We start from the raw sequence: 26,255 nt of genomic DNA, 5'->3' as shown, positions 1-26,255 counted from the left end.
AAGGTCAATTCAACATACATGAAAGAGAGTTTTAAAACCCACATCATCTGCCAGTTGACACCATCCATGTCACATTTATTCCATTTATCCTATGATCATTTGCTAAGAGAAACTGTCAGTTGCCAAGTGTCACTTCTGTGGCCAAAATCTGAATTATTTTTTTTATTTTTATTTTATTTATTTATTTAGGAATGTTAAAATATTTATTCAGAGATTAGCCATGTATTGGGGGTCCTTTCCTAAAACCCAAACATGAAAACCCCCAAAGGAAAATTCCATATAGACTATGATTGCAAATGACTAATGCAATATAATTTAAGTAAAACATGGAAAATACATTTCATTTTTAATAAAGATCTAAATTGTGTTCCTTTTTGAAGGTTTTGTTTTGTTTTTGAATTTTATTTATTTTTTTATACAGCAGGTTCTTATTAGTCATCCATTTTATACATATCAGTGTATACATGTCACTCCCAATCTCCCAATTCATCCCACCACTGCCCCCCATCACTTCCCCCCCTTGGTGTCCATACGTTTGTTCTCTGCATCTGTGTCTCAATTTCTGCCCTACAAACCGGTTCATCTGTGCCATTTTCTAGGTTCCACATATATGCGTTAATATACGGTATTTCTTTTTCTCTTTCTGACTTACTTCACTCTGTATGACAGTCTCTAGATCCATCCACGTCTCTACAAATGAGCCAATTTTGTTCCTTTTTATGGCTGAGTAATTCCATTGTATATATGTACCACATCTTCTTTATCCATTCATCTGTCGATGGGCATTTAGGTTGCTTCCATGTCCTGGCTATTGTAAATAGTGCTGCAATGAACATTGGGGTGCATGTCTCTTTTTGAATTATGGTTTTCTCTGGGTATATGCCCAGTAGTGGGATTGCTGGGTCATATGGTAATTCTATTTTTAGTTTTTTAAGGAACCTCCACACTGTTCTCCCTAGTGGCTGTATCAATTTACATTCCAAACACCAGTGCAAGAGAGTTCTCTTTTCTCCACACCCTCTCCAGCATTTGTTGTTTGTAGATTTTCTGATGATGCCCATTCTAACTGGTGTGAGGTGATACCTCATTGTAGTTTTGATTTGCATTTCTCTAATAATTAGTGATGTTGAGCAGCTTTTCATGGGCTTCTTGGCCATCTGTATGTCTTCTTTGGAGAAATGTCTATTTAGGTCTTCTGCCCATTTTTGGATTGGGTTGTTTGTTTTTTTAATATTGAGCTGCATGAGCTGTTTGTATATTTTGGAGATTAATCCTTTGTCCATTGATTCGTTTGCAGATATTTTCTCCCATTCTGAGGGTTGTCTTTTCGTCCTGTTTGTAGTTTCCTTTGCTTTGCAAAAGCTTTTAAGTTTCAGTAGGTCCCATTTGTTTATTTTTGTTTTTATTTCCATTACTCTAGGAGGTGGATCAAAAAAGATCTTGCTGTGATTTATGTCAAAGAGTGTTCTTCCTATGTTTTCCTCTAAGAGTTTTATAGTGTAGGGCTTATACTTAGGTCTCGAATCCATTTTGAGTTTATTTTTGTGTATGGTGTTAGGGAGTGTTCTAATTTCATTCTTTTACATGTAGCTGTCCAGTTTTCCCAGCACCACTTATTGAAGAGACTGTCTTTTCTCCATTGTATATCCTTACCTCCTTTGTCATAGATTAGTTGACCATAGGTGCGTGGGTTTATCTCTGGGCTTTCTATCCTTTTCCATTGATCTATATTTCTGTTTTTGTGCCAGTACCATACTGTCTTGATTACTGTAGCTTTGTAGTATGGTCTGAAGTCAGGGAGTCTGATTCCTCCAGCTCCATTATTTTCCCTCAAGACTGCTTTGGCTATTCGGGATCTTTTGTGTCTCAATACAAATTTTAAGGTTTTTTTGTTCTAGTTCTGTAAAAAATGCCATTGGTAATTTGATAGGGATTGCATTGAACCTGTAGATTGCTTTGGATAGTATAGTCATTTTCACAATATTGATTCTTCCAATCCAAGAATATGGTATATCTCTCCATCTCTTTGTATCATCTTTAATTTCTTTCATCAGTGTCTTGTAGTTTTCTGCATACAAGTCTTTTGTCTCCCTAGGTAGGTTTATTCCTAGGTATTTTATTCTTTCTGTTGCAGTGGTAAATGGGAGTGTTTCCTTAATTTCTCTTTCAGATTGTTCATCATTGGTGTATAGGAATGCAAGAGATTTCTGTGCATTAATTTTGTATCCTGCAACTTTACCACATTCATTGATTAGCTCTAGTAGTTTTCTGGTGGCATCTTTGGGGTTCTCTATGTATAGTATCATGTCATTTGCCAACAGTGACAGTATTACTTCTTCTTTTCCAATTTGTATTCCTTTTATTTCTTTTTCTTCTCTGACTGCTATGGCTAGGACTTCCAAAACTGTGTTGAATAATAGTGGCGAGACTGGACATCCTTGTCTCATTCCTGATCTTAGAGGAAATGCTTTCAGTTTTTCACCATTGAGAATGATGTTTGCTGTGGGTTTGTCGTATATGGCCTTTATTATATTGAGGTAAGTTCCCTCTAGGCCCACTTTCTGGAGAGTTTTTGTCATAAATGGGTGTTGAATTTTGTCAAAAGCTTTTTCTGCATCTACTGAGATGATCATATGGTTTTTCTTCTTCAATTTGTTAATATAGTGTATCACATTGATTGATTTGTGTATATTGACGAATCCTTGCATCCCTGGGATAAATCCCACTTGATCATGGTGTATGATCCTTTGAATGTGTTGTTGGATTCTGTTTGCTAGTATTTTATTCAGGATTTTTGCATCCATAATCATCAGTGATATTGGTGTGTAATTTTCTTTTTTTGTAGTAACTTTGGTTTTGGTATCAGGGTGATGGTGGCCTCATAGAATGAGTTTGGGAGTGTTCCTTCCTCTGCAATTTTTTGTAAGACTTTGAGAAGGATACGTGTTAGCTCGTCTCTAAATGTTTGATAGAATTCACCTGTGAAGCCATCTGGTCCTGGACTTTTGTTTTTTGAAAGATTTTTAATCACAGTTTCAATTTCATTACTTGTGATTGGTCTGTTCATATTTTCTAGTTCTTCTGGTTCATTCTTGGAAGGTTATACATTTCTACGCATTTGTCCATTTCTTCCAGGTTGTCCATTTTATTGGCATAGAGTTGCTTGTAGTAGTCTCTTAGGATGCTTTGTATTTCTACGGTGTCTCTTGTAACTTCTCCTTTTTCGTTTCTAATTTTATTGGTTTGAGTCCTCTCCCTCTTTTTCTTGATGAGTCTGGCTAATGTTTTATCAATTTTGTTTATCTTCTCAAAGAACCAGCTTTTAGTTTTATTGATCTTTGCTATTGTTTTCTTTGTTTCTATTTCATTTATTTCTGCTCTGATCTTTATGATTTCTTTCCTTCTGCTAACTTTGGGTTTTGTTTGTTCTTCTTTCTCTAGTTCCTTTAGGTGTAAGGTTAGATTGTTTTTTTGAGATTTTTCTTGTTTCTTGAGGTAGGCTTATATAGCTATAAACTTCCCTCTTAGAACTGCTTTTGCTGCATCCCATAGGTTTTGGATCATTGTGTTTTCATTGTCATTTGTCTCTAGGTATTTTTTGATTTCCTCTTTGATTTCTTCAGTGATCTCTTGGTTATTTAGTAACGTATTGTTTAGCCTCCATATGTTTGTGTTTTTTACATTTTTCTCCGTGTAATTGATTTCTAATCTCATAGTATTGTGGTCAGAAAAGATGCTTGATATGATTTTAATTTTCTTAAATTTACCGAGGCTTGATTTGTGACCCAAGATGTGATCTGTCCTGGAGAATGTTCTGTGTGCACTTGAGAAGAAAGTGTAATCTGCTGTTTTGGGATGGAATGTCCTATAAATATCAATTAAATCTATCTGGTCTGTTGTGTCATTTAAAGGTGTGTTTCCTTAGTAATTTTCTGTTTGGATGATCTGTCCGTGGGTGTAAGTGAGGTGTTAAAGTCCCCAACTATTATTGTGTTACTGTTGATTTCCTCTTTTATAGCTGTTAGCAGTTGCCTTATGTATTGAGGTGCTCCTATGTTGGGAGCATATATATTTATGATTGTTATATCTTCTTCTTGGATTGATCCCTTGATCATTATGTAGTGTCCTTCTCTGTCTCTTGCAGTAGTCTTTATTTTAAAGTCTGTTTTGTGTGATATGAGTATTGGTACTCCAGCTTTCTTTTGATTTCCATTTGCATGGAATATCTTTTTCCATCCCCTCACTTTCAGTCTGTGTGTGTCCCTCGGTCTGAAGTGGGTCTCTTGTAGACAGCATATATATGGGTCTTGTTTTTGTATCCATTCAGTGAGTCTGTGTCTTTCGGTTGGAGCATTTAATCCATTGACGTTTAAGGTGATTATCGATATGTATGTTCATATTACCATTTTCTTAATTGTTATGGGTTTGTTTTTGTAGGTCTTTTTCTTCTTTTGTGTTTCCCGCTTAAAGAAGTTCCTTTAGCATTTGTTGTAGAGCTGGTTTGGTGGTGCTGAATTCTCTTAGCTTTTGCTTGTCTGTAAAGCTTTTGATTTCTCCATTGAATCTGAATGAGATCCTTGCCGAGTAGAGTAATCTCGGTTGTAGGTTCTTCCCTTTCATCACTTTAAATATGTCATGTCACTCCCTTCTTGCTTGTAGAGTTTCTGCTGAGAAATCAGCTGTTAAGCTTATGGGAGTTCCCTTGTATGTTATTTGTCTTTTTTCCCTTGCTGCTTAGAGATGAGGGTCCATTTCTGGAATGTGGAATTGGAAATATCTGCATGAACTCATTATTTTTATTCTGTCTAAAAGATGTATACTTTTTTTTTTGAAGTTTATTTATTTATTTATTTATTTATTTATTTATGGCTGTGTTGGGTCTTCATTTCTGTGCGAGGGCTTTCTCTAGTTGTGGCAAGCGGGGGCCACTCTTCATCACGGTGCGTGGGCCTCTCACTATCGCGGCCTCTCTTGTTGCGGAGCACAGGCTCCAGATGCGCAGGCTCAGTAGTTGTGGCTCACGTGCCTAGTTGCTCCGCAACATGTGGGATCTTCCCAGACCAGGGCTCGAACCCGTGTCCCCTGCATTGGCAGGCAGATTTTCAACCACTGTGCCACCAGGGAAGCCAAGATGTATACTTCTTATATCTGTCCACTCAATCAGTGACCCATTAGCAATGAGTGTTTCTAGTGCTGAGACCATGGTCTCTAAATACCAGTCTCATTAAAAGAAACCAGGACTCCTTCGAGAGGTAGCTAATGCACAGTCTTAGGCAGGAATTCATAAGATGAGCTTGAGACATATTATCTTAGTAGAAAGTAGGTCACTTTCAAGGGGCTCTCAGTGGCCAAAGATGGAACAAGTTTAGCATAAAAATAATAGTGATTGAAATCAACTAAAATCCATAAAATATATTATTTAAAAATCTATTATATTCACATTGATGCTCCAAAGTGAACTGATTAGTAACCTTGGTAATTTCTCGCTTCCCCCACCCCCCTACCTCGGTCCCATTTGGGACTTGCAAAGACTCCAAAATCATTGTTGTGAAAACTGGTAAATGATAACAAAGAAACATTTATGAAGCATCTACCTTGCCTTTCCTTTACAAACCATATTTTATGATAACAAAATAAGTTGATAAAGGAAGGTTCTTTATAGAAGAAATGCAGATGAAAAAATATAGAAGGAATGACAGAATTTGAAAATTCCATATTGAAATAATGAAATATTACAACTAATGAAACTAGTGAAATAATACAACTGGACATTGGTCATTAGTAGATAACATTTGATGGGGAAGTTTATACTGGATGATTTAGGCTAACAACCCGTGTACCCATGGGTCAATTTCAACATCATTAAGAGTAGAACAACCAGACAGTATATCCTTCCAGATATAATGCAACAGGATATACAGAGTACCCAGCTCCAAGTATTATTGCCAAAATAATCTAACCTGAATTAAATTGAGTCTCTAAGTCTAATTACCAGTTTACAGGAAATGCAGGGATATAAGAACAACCCAACAAGAACATCTACAGGAAAAATATTCTCATTTCTCCAACAAATAAATGGCCTGAAAAATTGCAGGTGGGGAAGAGGACTGTTAGAGGTTGAAGGAGACTTAAGATCTGTGGCCAAATGGAATGTGTGGACCTGCTTTGTATCTTGAGTCAAACAAATGAACTGTAAAAAAAAAAAAAAGACAGTTTTGTGACAGTTGAGTTTTGAACGCAGATGGTATATTGCGTATGTTAAGAAGTGGTTTAATTGTATTAGATGGTAATGGCGTTGTGGTTATGTTTTTAAAAAAAGGTATTTGTGAGACTTACAGAAGCAGTTACAGGAGAAATAAGATGATATCTAGAATTTGCTTTAAAATACTAAAAAAAAAAAGTAGATGGGGATAATTAAACAATATTGGCAAACTATTGATAATTATGAAAGAGGGTGATAGGGATTCATTTTACTGAAATTTCTCATGACTTTCTTTGTTTTCATAATAAAATGTTGAAGCAAGAAAAACTTGTATTTTCATATGAAGTGAAAGTTCTGTCTATGAAGAGCACTGACTATATCGCTGAGCTAGGCCATTTAACATCGTATTAATGGGCTTTGCTGGCATTTTCACTGTTATGAAGAAATATTTAGGTCATACTTCATTTCTAATCTCATATGAGCACCTTCCCTGACAGCAGGTGACTTCCGAGTGTAATGTCAGAGCTTGGTGTTTGTTGCCTGTTTTTTCACAGGCTGGAAAGGCTTGCCAGCCCAGCATGGATTCAATTGCATTCATTGTTTGTGCTCCTTGCTTGAAGACTGAATAAAGATCGGGAAGAGCACAGCTGTTCATCAGCTGTTTCGTCTGAATCAAGCAGCATGTAGATGGGTATCCAGGGGTCTACCTCCTCCTTCTGAAGGGCCATGTCCTTCTCTGCTGTTCACATAGCTGGGTCCCTTGCACCTCTGACCATCAGCACGATGTGTCACAAAGTAATAATGAACTCCCCAAAAGAGAACATCTTCTCCTGCAGCATGTGTTTACCACATACTACGTTTTAAAGCCCTTCTACCCTGCCTGCAGCTCACAAACGCCAAGTGCTGATTCATAGCGGGCACTTGAGTGATGCATGCTAACTCAAAGGAGAATGCCTGTCGGTGTAATGCATGTGTCCTAATAATTGCTTTTCTTTACTCTGTGTCATTGATGATTTGTGCTATCAAACCTTGTCACTTGATAGAGAAATTTTGCTAATAATTCATTCTACTTTCCCTTCAAGTATATTTATTTTCAGCTTTGTGGCTTATACCAGTTTTTGCCGCAAGGATTACGAGTTTGAATGATGCTCTGTAATTTTGGTTTCTCTCTGCCTTTAGTGACAAAATTAATTGCTTTTGTAGTCTAATTACTTTGCACTTGTCTAGGAACACTAGATTGGTTTACTGGAAATGACACTGTGCAATGTCTGGGAAAGGTACCAAAGCTTGGATGGCTGTGCCTGGCAGAGTTTCCATCCAATTGTCCTGAGAACTAGGGACCAATGGATTGCAGGTCCAATAAATAAGTGGATTGCAGGTCCAGCTTACAACACATGTCCTACCTCCTTACCATGTTTTTTTCCCCATCTGCTTGTGTAAAATATTTATATTCGAAGATTCACTTTTTTCTAGAACATTGAGATCTATTGATAGTAAAGGACCCCCTTACCGTTTCGGTTTATAACATTTCACGTTGTCTTTTCACCACGTTTACATCTGAATCACTTTGGGAATTCAAAATGTAATGCTGCGTTACAATAATAATAAAAATGCCAACTTAAATGTATTGGTCATAACAAACTACATCAAAGTGAAAGCTGATGAAGACCAGCCACACTGTGAATATGAGGTTTGCAGAGACAGACCTGGCAATTTCTCAATTTCACATTGCTTAAAATCATTACCTTACATTTTGGAATGCATGTGAAAAAAATCACTTCATTTCTTTAGCCTCTTGAGGTGACCCAATTACTTGTCCATCCTTGATAGATCCCCAGTTCACTTGCGGTCCCTGAGCCACCCCATGAAGAACTGTACCTTTAAACAGAACCTGAGGACAGGATGTTTGCATATAGCACTGTGCTGTGTCAGGGAGTCTTCCATCCCTGTGAAGCCTGTCCATGTAGGATAGTGTTTCTCAAAGTGCAATTTGGGGAACCCTTCCATCAAAATCAGCGGGGGAGCTTTTTAACAAGTATATTCCTAGGCCTCATTCCAGGCTCCTGAGCAGACTCTCTGGGCGTGTGGCCTGGGAACCTGCATTTTAGAAACCTTTCCCAAGTGTACCTGGTACAAATACAGTTGAAGGACTGTTTAGAGTTTATGCAACGTAGACTATGTATGCCTGCTCTGCTGGGTTTACGTGACACGTTATTTTTATATTTTATGATGAATGTTTTACCCTTCTCCTATCTTACCCCCAGGACTGGTCCATCACGTCTGTAACCTGTTCACTGAAACTGCCACACTGTGCTTGGATGTGGACAATAAAAACAACAACGAGATGGCAGCCGCCCTGCTATTTTCCCTGCTTGATATTTTGCACAGCATGCTGACCTATACCTCCGGGGTCGTGCGACTGGCTCTGCAGGTAGAGGACCTCTTTCTCCACATCTTGAACAACCCTGTGCCACGTCCCACTTCCCTTTCCTTCTCTTTTCTCTCATCTTCCTTGAATGTGTCTTTATTTTTGGAAAAGAACATATGGTTCTAACAATAGGGAGAGAATACCATATTTATTAGCCATCTTTGGGTGACCAGTGTCAAGGACAGGTAATTTGAACACAAAATCTGAAAGGAAAGCAGGAGAGGCCCAAGCAAAGAATTGGGGAGTACTCATTAGGGAACTGCTGGCGACCCAGAGATCATTTGGACTGTGGGGTTGGCCAAGCAGTGTGTAGTTTTTCCTGTCCAGAGATGGCACTCCAGCCCACCCTCAACAGGATGGATTAGCTAGTGAGCAGCAGCAGATTGAGATTTTATGTGCGCATACACACGCACACATAATGTGTTTGTATGTGCATAGATACACACACATACGTATACATGCATATGCAACACATAAACCCTCACACTTGCTTTCCCTTAAGACTGATAATGTGGAATTGCAAGATGGTTTTTTGCTTTTTTGTTTTTTAATATCTTTATTGGAGTATAATTGCTTTACAATGGTGTGTTAGTTTCTGTTGTATAACAAAGTGAATCAGCTGTACATATACATATATCCCCATATCTCTTCCCTCTTGTGTCTCCCTCCCACCCTCCCTATCCCACCCCTCTAGGTGGACACAAAGCACCAAGCTGATCTCCCTGTGCTATGCGGCTGCTTCCCACTAGCTATCTATTTTATTTATTTTACATTTGGTAGTGTATATACGTCCTTGCCACTCTCTCACTTCGTCGCAGCTTACCCTTCTCCCTCCCCATATCCTCAAGTCCATTCTCTACGTCTGCATCTTTATTCCTGTCCTGCCCCTAGGTTCTTCAGAACCTTTTTTTTTTTTTTTAAAGATTCCATATATATGTGTTAGCATACGGTATTTGTTTTTCTCTTTCTGACTTACTGCACTCTGTGTGACAGTCTCTAGCTCCATCCACCTCACTACAACTAACTCAATTTCGTTTCTTTTTATGGCTGTAATATTCCATTGCATATATGTGCGACATCTTCTTTATCCATTCATCTGTCGATGGACACTTAGGTTGCTTCCATGTCCTGGCTATTGTAAATAGAGCTGCAATGAATATTGTGGCACATAACCCTTTTGGAATTATGCTTTTCTCAGGGTATATGCCCAGTAGTGGGATTGCTGGGTCGTATGATAGTTCTGTTTTTAGTTTTTTAAGGAACCTCCATACTGTTCTCCATAGTGGCTGTACCAATTTACATTCCCACCAACAGTGCAAGAGTGTTCCCTTTTTTCCACACCCTCTCCAGCCAGCATTTAATGTTTGTAGGTTTTTTGATGATGGCCATTCTGACCAGTGTGAGGTGATACCCCACTGTAGTTTTGATTTGCTTTTCTCTAATGATAGTGATGTTGAGCATCCTTTCATGTGTTTGTTGGCAATCTGTATATCTTCTTTGGAGAAATATCTATTTAGGTCTTCTGCCCAGTTTTGGATTAGGTTGTTTGTTTTTTTGATATTGAGCTGCATGAACTGCTTGTATATTTTGGAGATTAATCCTTTGTCCATTGATTCATTTGCAAATATTTTCTCCCATTCTGAGGGTTGTCTTTTCGTCTTGTTTATGGTTTCCTTTGCTGTGCAAAAGCTTTTATGTTTCATTAGGTCCCATTTGTTTATTTTTGTTTTTATTTCCATTTCTCTAGGAGGTGGGTCAAAAAGGATCTTGCTGTGATTTATGTCATAGAGTGTTCTGCCTATGTTTTCCTCTAAGAGTTTTATAGAGTCTGGCCTTACATTTAGGTCTTTAATCCATTTTGAGTTTATTTTTGTGTATGGTGTTAGGGAGTGTTCTAATTTCATTCTTTTCCATGTAGCTGTCCAGTTTTCCCAGCACCCCTTATTGAAGAGGCTGTCTTTTCTCCATTGTATACTCTTGCCTCCTTTATCAAAGATAAGGTGACCATATATGTACATGGGTTTATCTCTGGGCTTTCTATCTTGTTCCATTGATCTATATTTCTGTTTTTGTGCCACTACCAAACTGTCTTGATTACTGTAGCTTTGAGCTGGAGGAATCAGGCCCCCTGCAAGATGGTTCTGAGGGCTAGAGATGTATTGGGTTGGCCAAAAAGTTCCTTTGGTTTTTAAGTAAAAATAAAAGACACATTTTTCATTTGCATCAAGAGCTTTATTGAACAACATATTCACCCTTTTTTGTTCCACTGCCTTCTGCCATTTTTAGGCAACTTCATAATTCCATCTTCCCAAAACTTTTTATCTTTTTGAGCAAATAACTGTTCCAGGTACCTTTTACAGTCTTCCAGGGAATGGAAATTTTTTCCATTAAGAGGATTTTGTAAAGACCTAAATAAATGGAAATCCGAAGGTGCAATGTCTGGTAAATATGGCGGATGAATCAGAACTTCCCAGCCAAGCTGTAACAGTTTTTGCCTGGTCGTCATAGAAACATGCAGTCTTGCGTTATCCTGTGGACGATTATGTGTTTTCTGCTGACTAATTCTGGGCACTTTTCATTGAGTGCTGCTTTCAGTTGGTCTAACTGGGAGCAGTACTTGCTGGAATTAATCATTTGGTTTTCTGGAAGGAGCTCATAAGAGAGGACTCCCTTCTGATCCCACCATATACACATCACCTTCTTTGGAAGAAGACCAGCCTTTGGTGTGGTTGGTGACGGTTCATTTCACTTGCCCCACAGTCTCTTCCATTCCATGTTATTGTTTCACTTACCCCACAGTCTCTTCCATTCCATGTTATTGGGCAGTATCCACTTTTTATCACCCATCACAATTTGTTTTAAAAACAAAACGTTTTCATTACATTTCAATGGAGAATCGCATGCGGAAATACGGTCAGGAAGGTTTTTTTCCCCTTAACTTACGTGGAACCCAAACATCAAAGCGATGAACATAACCAAGTTGGTGCAAATGATTTTCAGCGCTTGATTTGGATGTTTTGAGTATGTCGGCTATCTCCCGTGTGGTATAAGGTTGATTGTTCTCAATTAATGTCTCAATTTGATCACTATCAACTTCAACTCGTCCGCCCGACCGTGGAGCATCGTACAGAGAGAAATCTCCAGCATGAAACTTCGAAAACCACTTTTGACACGTTCGATCAGTCACAGCATCTGCTCCATACACTGCACAAATCTTTTTTTGCGTTTCAGTTGTGTTTTTACCTTTCTTGAAATAATAAAGCATCATATGCTGAAAATGTTGCTTTTTTTTCTTCCATCTTCATTATTAAAATGGCTACACAAAAATCCACCAATTTTGATAAGTCTTTTTTTAAATGCACGCTGATATGACAGCTGTCACTAACAAAATTGTTTCAAATGAAGTTAAAGACAACTGAGTGCTACTGGGGCCATCGTATGGGAAAACGGAATGAATCTTTTGGCCACCCCAATATTTAGTGGCTATAGAAAAGTCAGGTAGCCCCAGACTGTAACCTGGCATCGTGCTCTGAGGAAGGAAGGGCATGTGAGTTCACTGAGTAGTACTTTCTGTGTTAGGTGTTAGGTACCACCACGTGCTTGTCTCCTTTCATGTTTTCTCTAAAGAATTGAGTCAGCTGATACTTAGATCATGGGATAGCACACAGCCAATATGAATTCACTGTTATATTTAGAATCCCAGTAAAATTGCAAGAGATGTGTATCAATGGTAGCATCCTGGCTTGGATAGATGCAGAAGTTGCTGTTGAAAGCAGACTGTTCTGATACCTTGCCAAGAGTCACAGTAGCAGCGCCAAGAATGAATCCCTAGACCCCGGTTTAGTCTCTGTTATTCATCATTATCTTTTACCCGCAGTTAAGGTGGTGAAGTATGTAGCTTGTCTCGTGTGTTTTAATAAATAATTCCAAGATCCCCTCAACCAAGATGATAGTTAGTCAGTAAGTTTTAACCCAAACTTGTAAAGCCAGTAGATGAAAATGGCCTTTGGACTGCCTTGCTGTTTTTATTTGCTCATATTCTAAATGAACAGTAAAGCTTGGCTAAGTACTTATGGAATCCTGAATTATGGATTTCTCTTAGTTTTCCCTCTCTTTTCTAATAAGTGTCTCTTCAGAGAGCATTGTTTCTTTTTCTTAAAATTTTTATTGGAGTATAGTTGATTTACATTGTTGTGTTGGTTTCTGCTATACAGCAAAGTGAATCAGTTATACATACACATAGGTCCACTTTTTTTAGATTCTTTTCCCATGTAGGTCATTACAGAGTACTGAGTAGAGTTCCCTGTGCTATACAGTTGGTCCTTTTAAGTTATCGAGAGCACTGTTTCTTATTTCAGTTTCCACAGTGGTAGCTTTATGTAATTCTTCAAGGTGTAGTTGATAGTTACTCTCACAAGATGCTTTGATGATATCAATCTGTAAAAGACTGTGTAGGTTGTGGATAAAAAGGATCAGAAGTCTAAAAATTCTTTAAATTCCAGAACGTAGAAATCCTCTTTTATTTCAAGTGATCAGGAAGGGTGTTTACAAGGAAACTCCTTAGTACAAAATATTTTCTGATTCTTTTTTTCAATTTGTTAGTGTACCAATAGATCACTGTTTTTTATTCTTTCATTTTTTTCAGCACCACTTTGTATTTTACTGCTGTCATCTTTCTAAATCTTTCCCTATAATATCTGCCAAGTATTGCTTTTGACCTTGATGACCGACTTTGATCTACGTGATACCTGGTGTCAATCTGAAAGCGGTAGAGTCCTTGAGACTGAATTAGGGAAAAGGTTGGGGAAAGAAATGGAGTGGGCATCAAAGACACATCCTTCTAGAACACTGAGCTGTAAGTTCTTTCCAAAGCATAAGTCACCTCTTCCATTTGTAAACATGCTGCACACCTGGGATTCTTCTGCATTCAAAGCCCATGTCTGCTTTTAACAGGAACCTCTCGAAAGTAGAAGAGCTGAGTGTTGCCAGTGTTAAAAATGATAATAGTGCTTAGATTTATGAAGCACTTTTCTTTCTCAAGGAGGAGAGGGATATGATGCAGGAATGTGTACTGGGAAGGTGAGGAGTAGGGGAGGGAGGTGTCAGATTCTCTGTAGGAGTCCCGTCCCTATCCCCAACCTACCTTGTGAGCTTGTGTGTGAAAGATGTGGAAGCAGAGACAAATAGATGCTCAGGACTCACTGGTGTGGTGGGAGCCCCTGGGCCTTGCAGGCTGGAACACCTTGGATTTGAATCCCAGCCACGTCACTTTTACCTATGAGGCGCTGGGCACGTTACTTGACCTGTCTGAGTATCAGTTTCCTCGTCTGTAAAGTAGACATGCTAACTACTCAGCAGGGGACTTAAATGAGAGAATACGAGATATGTAAATATGATGTGCCTTAAGTATACCTGGCCCAGGGAAGGTAAGCGATAAATGGTTGCTGTATTGTTAATAGCAACAAGAAGAAAGGTGCTCACCTCCCCTTCCTGTTTACAGAGGGTTCCTGGGGGCCATGATTTCTTCATTTCTGTGTCCTGGCACATGGGAGGGCACTCAGTTCGTATTTACGGAGTGAACTAACTCCTAGCAGGCTTACGAGATATAAATTTATGGTTTTATTTTGCATCTGTGAGCCTAGCCCAGGGCTTGGCACCTGTGATTTTGGCAGGAATCAAGAGAAGAAGGGTGTTAAGTGTCAGGGAGCTTCATTTTGGTAAGACCGTCAATACCCAAATAGTGGAGCAAATCATCATCTTAATACACTGAGATGCCTCACCACTGGAAGGTACAGGGTCCTGCAGAGTGAACAGGGGCGGAGGATGTTACCAAGTCTGGGGGCTAGGGAAAGAAAATATTCAATATTAAAATCCAGGTCACCTGACTTCCCAATCTGGGCCTTGTCTCTCACTTCTGGAGTGATGGGGGCAGCTTGATACATTACGCTGGTAGTAGGACGGTTTAACTGCTGTTGGTCGGCAGGTGTGTCGGCATTGCCTGGAAGACTGAAACGTGGCCACTGAGTCTTCTTTGATCTCACGCTCACGTGAAGGCTGTCAGCGTAGGGGCTACAGTCTCTATTCCAGTATCTCTTGTAGTTACCAGTTCAACTCCTCCGGGCTTTCCCCTTACTGTTGTCCCCCATGAGCTACCCTGTCTGGTAGCTGAGTGCAAGTGAGATTTGTCTGCTGTAGTCCGTGGTCCTCATCGTTTCTCTCCTGCCCTTGAAAACTTTGATGACATCTCATTATCTACATATCATTTCCTAACTCCTTGGCAAGACGGTCAAGGCCTCGTATGATCAGCCCCAGGGTGGTTTTCCAGCCTCGTCCACCAGCCCTCGTGCAGCCCGTGCTCACGCCAAACAGTCACCTTGGCATTTTCCACGTGGATCCTGTGCCTTATCACTCCCGGCCTTTCCTCACGTGATTCCAGCACCTGAAACACCGGCTGTCCACGTCATTCCCTGCAGACCATGTCCCCACTATCCAAACGGTGAAGTTGTGTCACCTTTTCCTACTCCCGCCCCAGCTCCTCTATTCCCTCCTCCACTGTGGCAGTTTTCACACTCTGCCTTTAGGGCAGTTATTTGAAAGCTTGCCATTCTTCTTCTTCTATTTTTAAATTTTATTGAAGTATAGTTGATTTACAGTGTTGTGTTAATTTCTGCTGTACAGCAAAGTGACTCAGTTATGCATATGTATACTCTCTTTCGTATTCTTTTCCATTATGGTTTGTCACAAGATATCGAACATAGTTCCCTATGCTATACAGTAGGACCTTGTTGTTTATCCCGTCTATGTATAATAGTTTGCATCTGCTAATCCCAAACTCCCAATCCATTCTCCCTCCCCCACCCCACTCCTCCCCCCTTGGCAACCACAAGTCTGTTTTCTATGTTTGTAAGTCTGTTTTATAGATAAGTTCATTTGTGTTGTGTTTTAGATTCCACATATAAGTGCTATCATATGGTATTTGTCTTTCTCTTTCTGACTTACTTTGCGTAGTATGATCATCTCTAGATCCATCCATGTTTCTGGAAATGGCATTATTTCATTCTTTTTAATGGCTGAGTAGTATTTCATTGTATATAGGTACCATGTCTTCTTTATCCATTCATCTGTCGATGGACATTTAGGCTGTTTCCATGTCTTAGCTACTGTAAGTAGTGCTGCTATGAGCATAGGGGTGCATGTATCTTTTGGAATTATAGTTTTGTCTGGATATTTGCCCGGGAGTGATATTGCTGGGTCATATGGCAACTCTGTTTTTAGTTTTTTGAGGAACCTCCATACTGTTTTCCATAGTAAAGCATGCCATTCTCTTAATGAAGCCGTGAGGTTCTACAGAGTGGGGACTGAGTCGTATCATCTGTGCATGGCAAGCGTGTGGGTGATGGTGTTTGGGGAGCACACCGAGTGTTGAATTGAATTGTCTAGGCCACACCATTGCAGGTTGTGCTCTGTTGTGCTTAAACCTGCTTAGGACGTTGGCAGCGACTGCCTGAGGAATTGACTCTTGTTCACTACAGGTGCCGTACCTCTGTGTTTATGTAACAAACCTCTGTTGAGGACCTGCCCCCTGTGCACTAGATTCATGTAGCAATGGTAGATGTAATAGAGTTATATTCTTCCTGGCCTTTCTTCTTGTGCCAAGAAGTTAGCTGTATCCTTTTATCTCATTTTGGGTAATGCTGTAATGCCATTTAATATTACATATGGCTCATAAGTTGACATACCCATGTTTTATATGTTTACAGCTATTAAATTTATATTTCTGCCTAGAGTTCTCGTCTGAGATCTGTACTTAATATATTCAGTAGCTTCCTAAACGTGACCACTAGAATGCCCCACAGTCCCCTCAAATTCAACATGTCTAAAGCGGAGCTCAGGATTCACCTCCCAAACCATTCACCTGCCAGCAAGCCCTGCCCCTGTCATCCTGCTGTGCAAACTGGAAACCTGGGGGTCATTCTTAAAATTTCCCTTTTTCCTATTCCCCATCTAATTTGTCACCAAATAATTTAGATTTTGCTTCAAGCACTACTGCTAGCACCCAGCTCAGGCTGCCCTCTCCTCTTGCCCAGGCTGTAACAGCTGGGTGAGCCAAGAACCCTGGATGGCCAGGAGTGGGGTCAGTTACCAGCCAGCAAGGACTGGGGCAGTGAGTCGTGGAAGGGGATCAGTGGGACCAAGGCAAAGGCAGAGGACTGGACAGGGAGGACCGTGGCAACATCACGGCAGAGGTGGGTCTTCTTGCTGTGGAAAGAGCCCCTTGCAGAATGCACACATAAGGCACCTGGGAATCGAGAGGCTGACTCTGGAGAGTGTGCCGTTGGGGAGCTGGAGAGACCCTGAGAGAGGCTGGCCAGGCCCCTGTATTCATTGCTCGGCTACCCACACGTGATCCCCTTGGCGCACAGAGTCTCTGCCGTGGGCCTGGATTTTTGAGAGGAGAGTTGAATTTCATATGCATTCCTGATGTGCACCTTCCTCTTGTGCAAGCTATAGCATTCCCTTTCTGGAACCCTTGGCATCTTTATAAGGAGGTGGTACCCGAATACTGGCGGGCAGGGTCAGGATGCTTCTTGGTGACAATAACAAATGACTGTAGACCTTGGAGGGTCTGGAGGCCCACTGGATATCCTGGTGGGAAGAGTCCCACAGTGTGTGCTTGTGCTTGTAGCCGTGTCTCCTTGCTTATGTGTGTTTGGAAAGGAAGCAGTGGCCCCGTGCCCCTCCCTGCCTAGGTGCTGGTTTGCAAGACTGCCTTATTTTTCCCAAGAGACAGTCGGTCTACTCTAAAGGATAACATGTTAATGTGCAAAGACTGATATTCCACCTCACATGGTGCTTCAGAAGGCAGGATCAACAGCCGAACTTCAGAAAGGTTCAGACCTAGGGTAGTGCTACGCGTTTGTTTTCTGGGAGGAAATTTCACCTCTCTAATAGAGGCCAGGGGTTGAGGTAGTGATAGGGGAGGGGAGAGGTGAGAGGAAATAGCTACCAATTATTGTTGTCCCCCTTGGCTGCAGAGAGGTGCAAGCTATTAAAAGGCAGGTGTCTGATTTTCCACAACATCCTTTTGAACCAAGGAAAGCGGGCCACTTAAATTCTGTCCATAGGCCCGAAGGCAGAAGCAATCTTGGCATTTATGAGAGGGGCCCCAGAACCCAGGTTAGTGACCTAAGGCAGGGCAGCCTGCTCTAAAAAGGCTCTGGCAAAGGTCATTACCTAAAAGTAGTTTTGTTCTGAGTGAAATTAAAAACAGAGAGGGTGTATGTGAATGAAATGTGTATGTACTATAGCAAATACAATAAATAATCAGTGCCTTCTCTCAGTATAAAATTATTCATCTCTATGGTAGAAATCTTCTCTGAAATGAGGCAGGTCTATAAAACTCCTGGGAAAGACACACTTAAAGTTAAAGCCACTCATTTCTCAATTCTTACTTCCATTGCATACTTCCTAAACAATGGACCTGTATCTGAAGCTTCTTCATGCAGTGGTCCAAAGCCTGTTCATTCGATAAATATTCTAGATGTTATCTGGGCAGGTGTGTGCATATAGAGAAGGAAAGCACAGCAGAGTGCATTTGGTCTGCACCATATAATGTGTATAACAGTGCCCAGAAGAGGTGAGCTCGTGTGATTTGGAGTCATTTAGCCTGGATTCATCCTCCAGCTTTGTCACCCATTGTCTGTGGGACTTTAGACAAACTACTCAACCTCTCTGAACTTTAGTTTTCTCCCCTGGAAAATGGGGATAACCGCACCTCGTCTCAGGATGGTTGGGAAGATAAAGTGCTTTACCACCCGCAGTGTGTGAACATCAATATCATCCCTCCGACGACAGCCCTGGTGATTGCTTTACCTGTGGTCCGCCCAGATCCGCCTCTGTGGCCTGAGCTGGTGGCAGTGTGTGTACTCTCTGTCACGTGATAACCGAGCATAACTTCTCTTCAGGGGCCCGAGGTCACGTGCTTCCTCTGCGCCGTCATCTGTTGGGGCTGGGTGGACCTGTCTCCTGTGGCCAAACTGACTAATCTCCAAGACCCCCTCCCCCTCTCCTCCCCCTGTTCAGGCACAGAAGTCCGGCTCTGGAGGGAGCACTCAGGCCGCAGAAGACCTGCTGCTGCTCGGCAAGCCTCTGACAGACCTTATCAGCCTGCTCGTCCCGCTGGTAAGAGCTCACGCACCTGCTTGTGTGTCTCTCAGGTCGTTGCAGAGGGTGAAGTGATTTTATTTGAATTTCATGATGTCTTGACTTGCTATGCTATTTTGATTCCTTTCAAAACTAGAACCAAAAGAAATTTCAGAAGATTATTTAGCCTGGAAATACTAAATTTCTACTTTAATCGGCGGGTGGCTAATCATTCATTTAAGTGGACATTTAAGTAAGGCAGAGCCTCAAATTCTTCTTAATGGATGTGAGGTAAAAAAAAAAAAAAAAGGAAAATCAAGAAATGAATTCCAAGAAGGAAGAAGAAATCCATTGTGGGGCGTCAATTCTCTTTCAAAAAGATATTTTAGGGTTACTTGGCATGCAGGACTACCCTGAAATCCAGAAGCGCAGACAGAGCTAGAGCATATCCACCACAGTCTCCACAGAAATAGAATGAAATAAGTGAAATTACATGAAAACAGATGAGACTTCACAAGACTACTGAGTATGTGAAAAGAACCCAATGGAGACTTGGAGTTTGGACCAACTGAACCTCATTGTAGTTTTGACTTGCATTTCCCTGATAATTAGCAATGTTGAGCATCTTTTCATGTGCCTATTGGCTATCTGTATGTCTTGTTTGGAGAAATGTCTTTTTAGGTCTGCCGCCCATTTTTTGATTGGGTTGTTTGTTTTTTTTGTTATTGAGTTGTCTGAGCTGTTTGTATATTTTGGAAATATTCAGGACATAGATGGGGCTCCAGTGAACAGAGGGAAGACTAACCAAATCATGCACTCTTTAAGGACATATAAAAGACTCAAAACATCCCCATTAAATATAACTGATGCAATATATGATATGTAGGATAATACTTATATTAATAGCATATAAGATTTAAACAATAAAAAAAGCTTAAAGGCAGTTGAAGAATCTATTTCAGGTAAATTTCTAGGGCGCTCTATTTCACATATGTATCTTATAGACAGGGTTTTGGTGTTTGCCACATTCTGAGATGTGCTTTAATAGTTGAATTTATTCCAATTAGATTTATTCTTAAACTTATCTTTGGTCTTAATTTTACTGTCTTATTGTATATTTTCTTTCTAAATGTTTTCCTCTATTAGACGTAAGGTTTAATGCAAAACAAAAAACCTTTATCAGGACAAAGAGAAGGACTCTACCATGGTAAGGAATAAAATCCACAGGAAGATACAATAACTATGAACCATTCTGTGTCAAATATCAGAGCATAGAACTATAAAAACAGAGAAGGACCAAAACATACAGGGAAGGACCAAAACATATAGGGAAAAAAAGTAGAGTAATATCAAGAGATTTAACCTGTCTTTCTCATTGCTTGATGACTCAAGTGGATGAAAATGATGATGTAGAGCAGGGGTTGACAAACTAAGGCGTGTGGACTAACTCTGGCCCACTGACTCTTTTTGTAAGTAAAGTTTTATTGAATACAGCCGCACAAACAGTTGTCTATGGCTGCTTTTGCATCTTAACGGTAGAGTTGAGGAGTTACAACAGGGACTCTGTAGCCCACAAGCCTGTGTTGTTTACTCTCTGGCTCTTTACAGAAAAAGTTTGTTGACCCCTGGTATAGAGGATATGAAAACTTTAGTTAGATTAATCTAATAGAAGTATATCCGTCTCTCTACCCTGAAAATAGAGACGGTACCTTCTTTTCAGTTTTCTGGAAATACTTTAAAAAGTTTACCATGTGTTAGGTTAAAAGAATATCAATAAATTCCAATAAGTAGGAACGGTATAGACCACATTGTTTAACCGTAATACACTTAAACTAGAAGGAAAAATAAAAATAACAATACACTGTTAGCAAATATTATTGATGAGCACAGTCAAAGACATTGTGATTGTCTCAGTCTGGGTCCCATCAGAAGACAAACCACATAGTGATTTAAACAGGAGAATTTCAATATCAAGAATTATTAAGCTATCATTGAAGAGTAAATGTAAGATTTAAAAAGAACTCTGTAGGGTATCCGAAAGCTGAGGGAGAGGGAGAGTACCTCAGGAAGGACAAACTTGAAAGGGGATACCTCTTCCCCAAGGCTGTGGGTCAGACCTCATTGGAGAAGGTGTGACTGCAGCCAACAGGACAGTGGGCCAATTTGCTGGGTTGCCCAGGCCAGAGCTGGTCCACAATCCCTGGGGAAGCAGGAAGCAACCCTTGAGAGTGCCGGTGAATCGTAGCTAGTGGGCAGATGTACAGAGGGTGGCAGGGTGCCGCTGCTGGTGGTGGGAGGCCTGGAGGGTCCGATGTCTGTGTAGGGAGGACCACAGGAGACGAACCCAGAGAGGCAGGCAAGTAGGGGGAGTCGGGGTGCCAGTGCTCGGGAAAGCCTGGAATGCACGGTCTCCACTAGGGAGAGCAGTGGAACTGTGTTCACAGGCCAGGCTAGGATGAGAGCTGCAGAGGGGCCCAGTATTGTGGGCCCCCGGTGAGGTCAGACCTCCACCAGATGCCACCACACCCGTACTTCTGGCCTACACTACAGCTGCCAGAAATAGCTGGAGAGCCCCTTCTTGCTGCAGTGTGTCCTCTGAGATATTTTCCCCAGCCTTTGGGACTCTGAACTCCTGTTACTAGTAACTTGATCACACTTAGTTTCTAGTACATTGGCCGAATGTCTGCCTAACGTGTGTGAACTGTGTTGTGTACATACACATTCACCACTGGAGTCATTGGGTTTAAAAATGGCCTGCGACGAACATTCAATATGTCTTCTCCGGAAAAGATTAATACACATTTATAGCTGTGTATACAGTGAAGAAAAATAGTAATAAGGCTATTGAGGGCCTCAACTAGAGCACATACAGACCAAAGATAAATTTTTACAGTGGTTGTTGAGAATGTGATAAGTTACAGAATGAGGTGCTGGAATTGCTTTCCCACAGGGAAAAATAAGCAGACTTTTAGTTTTCACTGGACTTGGGTAATTGTAGAGGTATTTTACCTAAAGGAAGGAGAATGAACTTGTTAGCTTTTGAGGTTCTTTCCAGATAGGGTCCTGTGAAAGTAAGCATACTTATCCTTCAGGGAATATGAAACCTGTCAACCCATAATTTATGACCCATGTTTATATTATACACTATAAAATCATAGTGAACTGTGGGTATAAGACTGATTCTCAGTCTGCCTTTTTTTTTTTTAAAATAAATTTATTTATTTATTTATTATTTATTTATTTATGGCTGCATTGGGTCTTCATTGCTGCACGCGGGCTTTCTCTCGTTGCAGTGAGCAGGGGCTACTCTTCATTGCGGTGTGCGGGCTTTTCATTGCGGTGGCTTCTCTTGTTGGGGAGCACAGGCTCTAGGAGCGTGGGCTTCAGTAGTTGTGGCGTGTGGGCTCAGTAGTTGTGGCTCACGGGCTCTAGAGCGCAGGCTCAGTAATTGTGGCGCACGGGCTTAGTTGTTCCGCGGGGCTCGAAACTGTGTCCCCTGCATTGGCAGGCAGATTCTTCACCACTGTGCCACCAGGGAAGCCCCTAAATGTTTTCTTATTTAAGAAAATACAAAGCCAGGATATGTATCCCAGATGAATTTTGTAACTAGATAATTAATTGCTATAAAACTTACGCTACAGCTTCCTTTTCCCCCTATTAAAATAAGTATTTTCAAATTTATAAGAGATAATTGTTTTTAAGGTTTTCCTTATTATATGCCAAAGATGCCAGGCTTCAGCCTGGCTTATACTTTTCATACTAACCGTGCCTTTCTCGGCCACTGGAAAGGTGTCCCTCTGCAGTCTGGGTAGGATTGCAGTCCTCACTTAGCATCTCCTATGTTGATCTCCTGTAATATCCTCTGGATAACTTTTTTTTTAGTGAAGTGTCTGGCAGTTCTTCTTGGCTGTAAACTTGTAGCCTCCTGACAAAAAATTATTGAATTACAGAGATCCAGCATATACTCTGCAGATAATAATATACAGGATCCTCAGTATACCTTCATAAGCATCATGCATAAGATCAAAGAACAGCCATTGGGTACGCAAACATGCCAATTTATCACACAATACAATATAGAAATTTTTTTGTTATGCTTCTAGGTTCCCTGGGGCCCTGTGGAGGGAATAACTAACTACATGATTTGGGCCAAGGAAGAAGGGCTGTTTGAATTTGTTTTTTTTCTTTTGTTGTGATGAAATAAACATAACGTAAAATTTACCCCATTAATCATTTTTAAGTGCGCAGTTCAGTAGTATTGAATATATTCATAATGTTGTGTAGTCATCACCACCATCCACCTCTGTAATTCTTTTCATCTTGTAAAACTGAAACTCTATACCCATTAAACAGTAACTATCCCTTCCCCCCACCCACAGCCCGTCAGCTACCATTCTATTGGGTTGGCCAAAAAGTGCCTTCGGTTTTTAAGTAAAAATAAAAGACACATTTTTCATTTGCACCAAGAACTTTATTGAACAACGTATTCACCCTTTCGTTCCACTACCTTCTGCCATTTTTCAGGCAACTTCATAATTCCATTTTCCCAAAACTTTTTATCTTTTTGAGCAAATAACTGTTCCAGTTCTTTTACAGTCTTCCAGGGAATGGAAATTTTTTCCATTAAGAGAATTTTGTAAAGACCTAAATAAATGGAAATCCGAAGTGCAGTGTCTGGTATATACAGCGGATGAATCAGAACTTCCCAGCCAAGCTGTAACAGTTTTTGCCTGGTCATCATAGAAACATGCGGTGTTGCGTTACCCTGATGGAAGCTTATGTGTTTTCTGTTGACTAATTCTGGGCACTTTTCATTGAGTGCTGCTTTCAGTTGGTCTAACTGGGAGCAGTACTTGCTGGAATTAATCATTTGGTTTTCTGGAAGGAGCTCATAAGAGAGGACTCCCTTCTGATCCCACCATATACACATCACCTTCTTTGGATGAAGAGCAGCCTTTGGTGTGGTTGGTGACGGTTCATTTCACTTGCCCCACAGTCTCTTCCATTCCACGTTATTGGGCAGTATCCACTTTTTATCACCCATCACAATTTGTTTTAGAAACAAAACGTTTTCATTACATTTCAGTGGAGAATCGCATGCTGAAATACGGCCAGGAAGGATTTTTCCCCTTGACTTATGTGGAACCCAAACATCAAAGCGATGAACATAACCAGGTTGGTGCAAATGATTTTCAGCACTTGATTTGGATATTTTGAGTATGTCAGCTATCTCCCGTGTGGTATAACGTTGATTCTTCTCAATTAATGTCCCGATTTGATTGCTATCAACTTCAACTTGTGTACCTGACCGTGGAGCATCGGCCAGTGAGAAATCTCTGCCACGAAACTTCATAAACCACTTTTGATGTGTTCGATCAGCCACAGCACCTTCTCCATACACTGCACAAATCTTTTTTTGCGTTTCAGTTGTGTTTCTACCTTTCTTGAAACAATAAAGCATAATATACCGAAAATGTTGCTTTTTTTCTTCCATCTTCAATATTAAAATGGCCACACAAAAATCCACCAATTTTGATAAGTCTTTTTTTAAATGCACGCTGATATGACAGCTGTCACATACAGTCTAACAAAATTGTTTCCAATGAAGTTAAAGACAACTAAATGCTACTAGAGCCATCTTATGGAAGAAAATGAACGAAACTTTTGGCCAACCCAATATTTTCTGTCTCTGTGATTTTGACTATTCCAAGTACCTCATGTATGTGGAGTCATATATTATTTGTCATTTTGTGACTGGTTTATTTCTTTTAGCGTAGAAGTGGTATTTCATTGCAGTTTTAATGTGTTTTTCTCTAACTATTAGTGATATTGGGCATCTTTTCATGTGCTTATTGATCATTTGGATATCTTCTTTGAAGAAATGTCTATTCACGTCCTTGGCCCATTTTTGAATTAGGTTGTTTGGTTTCTTGTTGTCGAGTATTAGAAACTGTGTAATCTGAAAATTAACCCATTATCAAATATATGATATTAAAATACTTTGTGCCTTTCTGTGGATTGCCTTTTTACTTTGTTGATATCGTGTTTTGATGCACACTTTTTGAAAATTTTCATAAAGTCCAGTTTGCCTAATTTCTCATTTGTTGCCTGTGCCTTTTGTGTCATATCCAGGAAATCGTTGCCAAATGCAGTGTCATGAAGATTTTGCCCTTTGTTTCTTCCAAGAATTTTATAGTTTTAGGTCTTACATTTAGGTCTTTCATTCACTTTGAGTTTATTTTCGCACGTGGTGTTAGGTAAGGGTCTAACTTCATTCTTTTGAATGTGGATATCCAGTTTTCTCAGAACCGTTTGTTGAAAAGACTATCCTTTCCCATTGAACGGTCTTGGCACCCTTGTCAAAAATCATTTGACTGTATGTGTGTGGGTTTATTTCTGGAATCTCTGTTCTCTTCAGTTAGTCTGTATGTCATTCTTCTGGTTTGATCATTGTAGAGTAAGTTTTAAAATCAAGAAGTCCAGCTTTATTGTCCTTTTTCAAGATGGTTTTGGTTATTTGGGGTGACTTGAAATTACATATGGATTTTTGGATGGGGTTTTCTATTTCGGCAGAAAACTTTATTGGGATTTTGAGAGGGATTGCATTGAATCTGTAGATTGCTTTGGGTACTATTGTTGTGTATTATATTGATTGATTTTCATATATTGAACCATCCTTGCATTCCAGGAATAAAGCCCACTTGTTCATGGTGTTTAATACTTTTAATATGCTGCTGAATTTGGTTGTCCAGAATTTTGTTTAAGGTTTTTACGTCAGTGGTCATTAGGGATATTGATCTGTAGTTTTATTTTTTATACTGTCTTTGTCTGGGTTTGGAATCAGGGTGATGCTGGACTCACAGAACAAGTTAGGTGTTCCCTTCTTTTCAATTTTTGGGAAAATTTTGAGAAGGATTAGTATTAGTTCTTCTTAAAATGTTTAACAGAATTCATCAGTGAAGCCCTCCGATTCTGGTTGGGGAACTAATATCCCGCAAACTGCACGGTGTGGCCAAAAAAATTAATACATAAATAGGGACTTCCCTGGTGGTCCAGTGGTTAAGAATCTGCCAGGGGATGTGGGTTCCATCCCTAGTTGGGAAACTAAGATCCCACATGCCGTGGTGCAACTAAGCCTGTGCACTCTAGAGAGCATGCCACAACTAGAGAGCCCATGTGCTGCAACTACTGAGCCTGCACGCTCTGGAGCCTTCATGGCACAACTAGAGAGCCTTCACACCATGACTGCTAGCCCGTGCACTCTGGAGCCCACGTGCTGCAAATACTGAGCCCGTGTGCCACAACTAGAGAGAAGCCCATGCGCTGCAACGAATATACCGCACGCTGCAAGGAAAGATCCCGAATGCCGCAATAAAGATCCCGTGTGCTGCAACTAAGACCCTAAGCAGCCAAATAAATAAATAAATAAAAATGTTAATAAGTAAATAAATAAATGAAAGAAAGGAAAATAGGAGACTATTT

The 26,255-nt window shown here is 40.3% G+C and overlaps 1 protein-coding gene across 4 annotated transcripts in view; it reads left to right on the top strand.

Moving 5' to 3' along the window:
* The window catches only part of ULK4 (unc-51 like kinase 4), a 540,948-nt gene that overhangs the window by 360,243 nt on the left and 154,450 nt on the right, over positions 1 to 26,255 (top strand). For all 4 annotated transcript variants that reach the window (XM_068558236.1, XM_068558233.1, XM_068558235.1 and 1 more), the window contains 2 exons: positions 8,467 to 8,633; positions 18,714 to 18,812. In XM_068558236.1, coding sequence (XP_068414337.1) covers positions 8,467 to 8,633; positions 18,714 to 18,812 — 266 coding nt within the window. The remainder of the gene's footprint in view (positions 1 to 8,466; positions 8,634 to 18,713; positions 18,813 to 26,255) is intronic.

Source organism: Eschrichtius robustus, chromosome 12, assembly GCF_028021215.1.
Source record: "Eschrichtius robustus isolate mEscRob2 chromosome 12, mEscRob2.pri, whole genome shotgun sequence".
NCBI lineage: Eukaryota > Metazoa > Chordata > Mammalia > Artiodactyla > Eschrichtiidae > Eschrichtius > Eschrichtius robustus.
The sequence above is the reverse complement of the archived record's forward strand: the minus strand, read 5'-3'. Positions and strand labels throughout refer to the sequence as shown.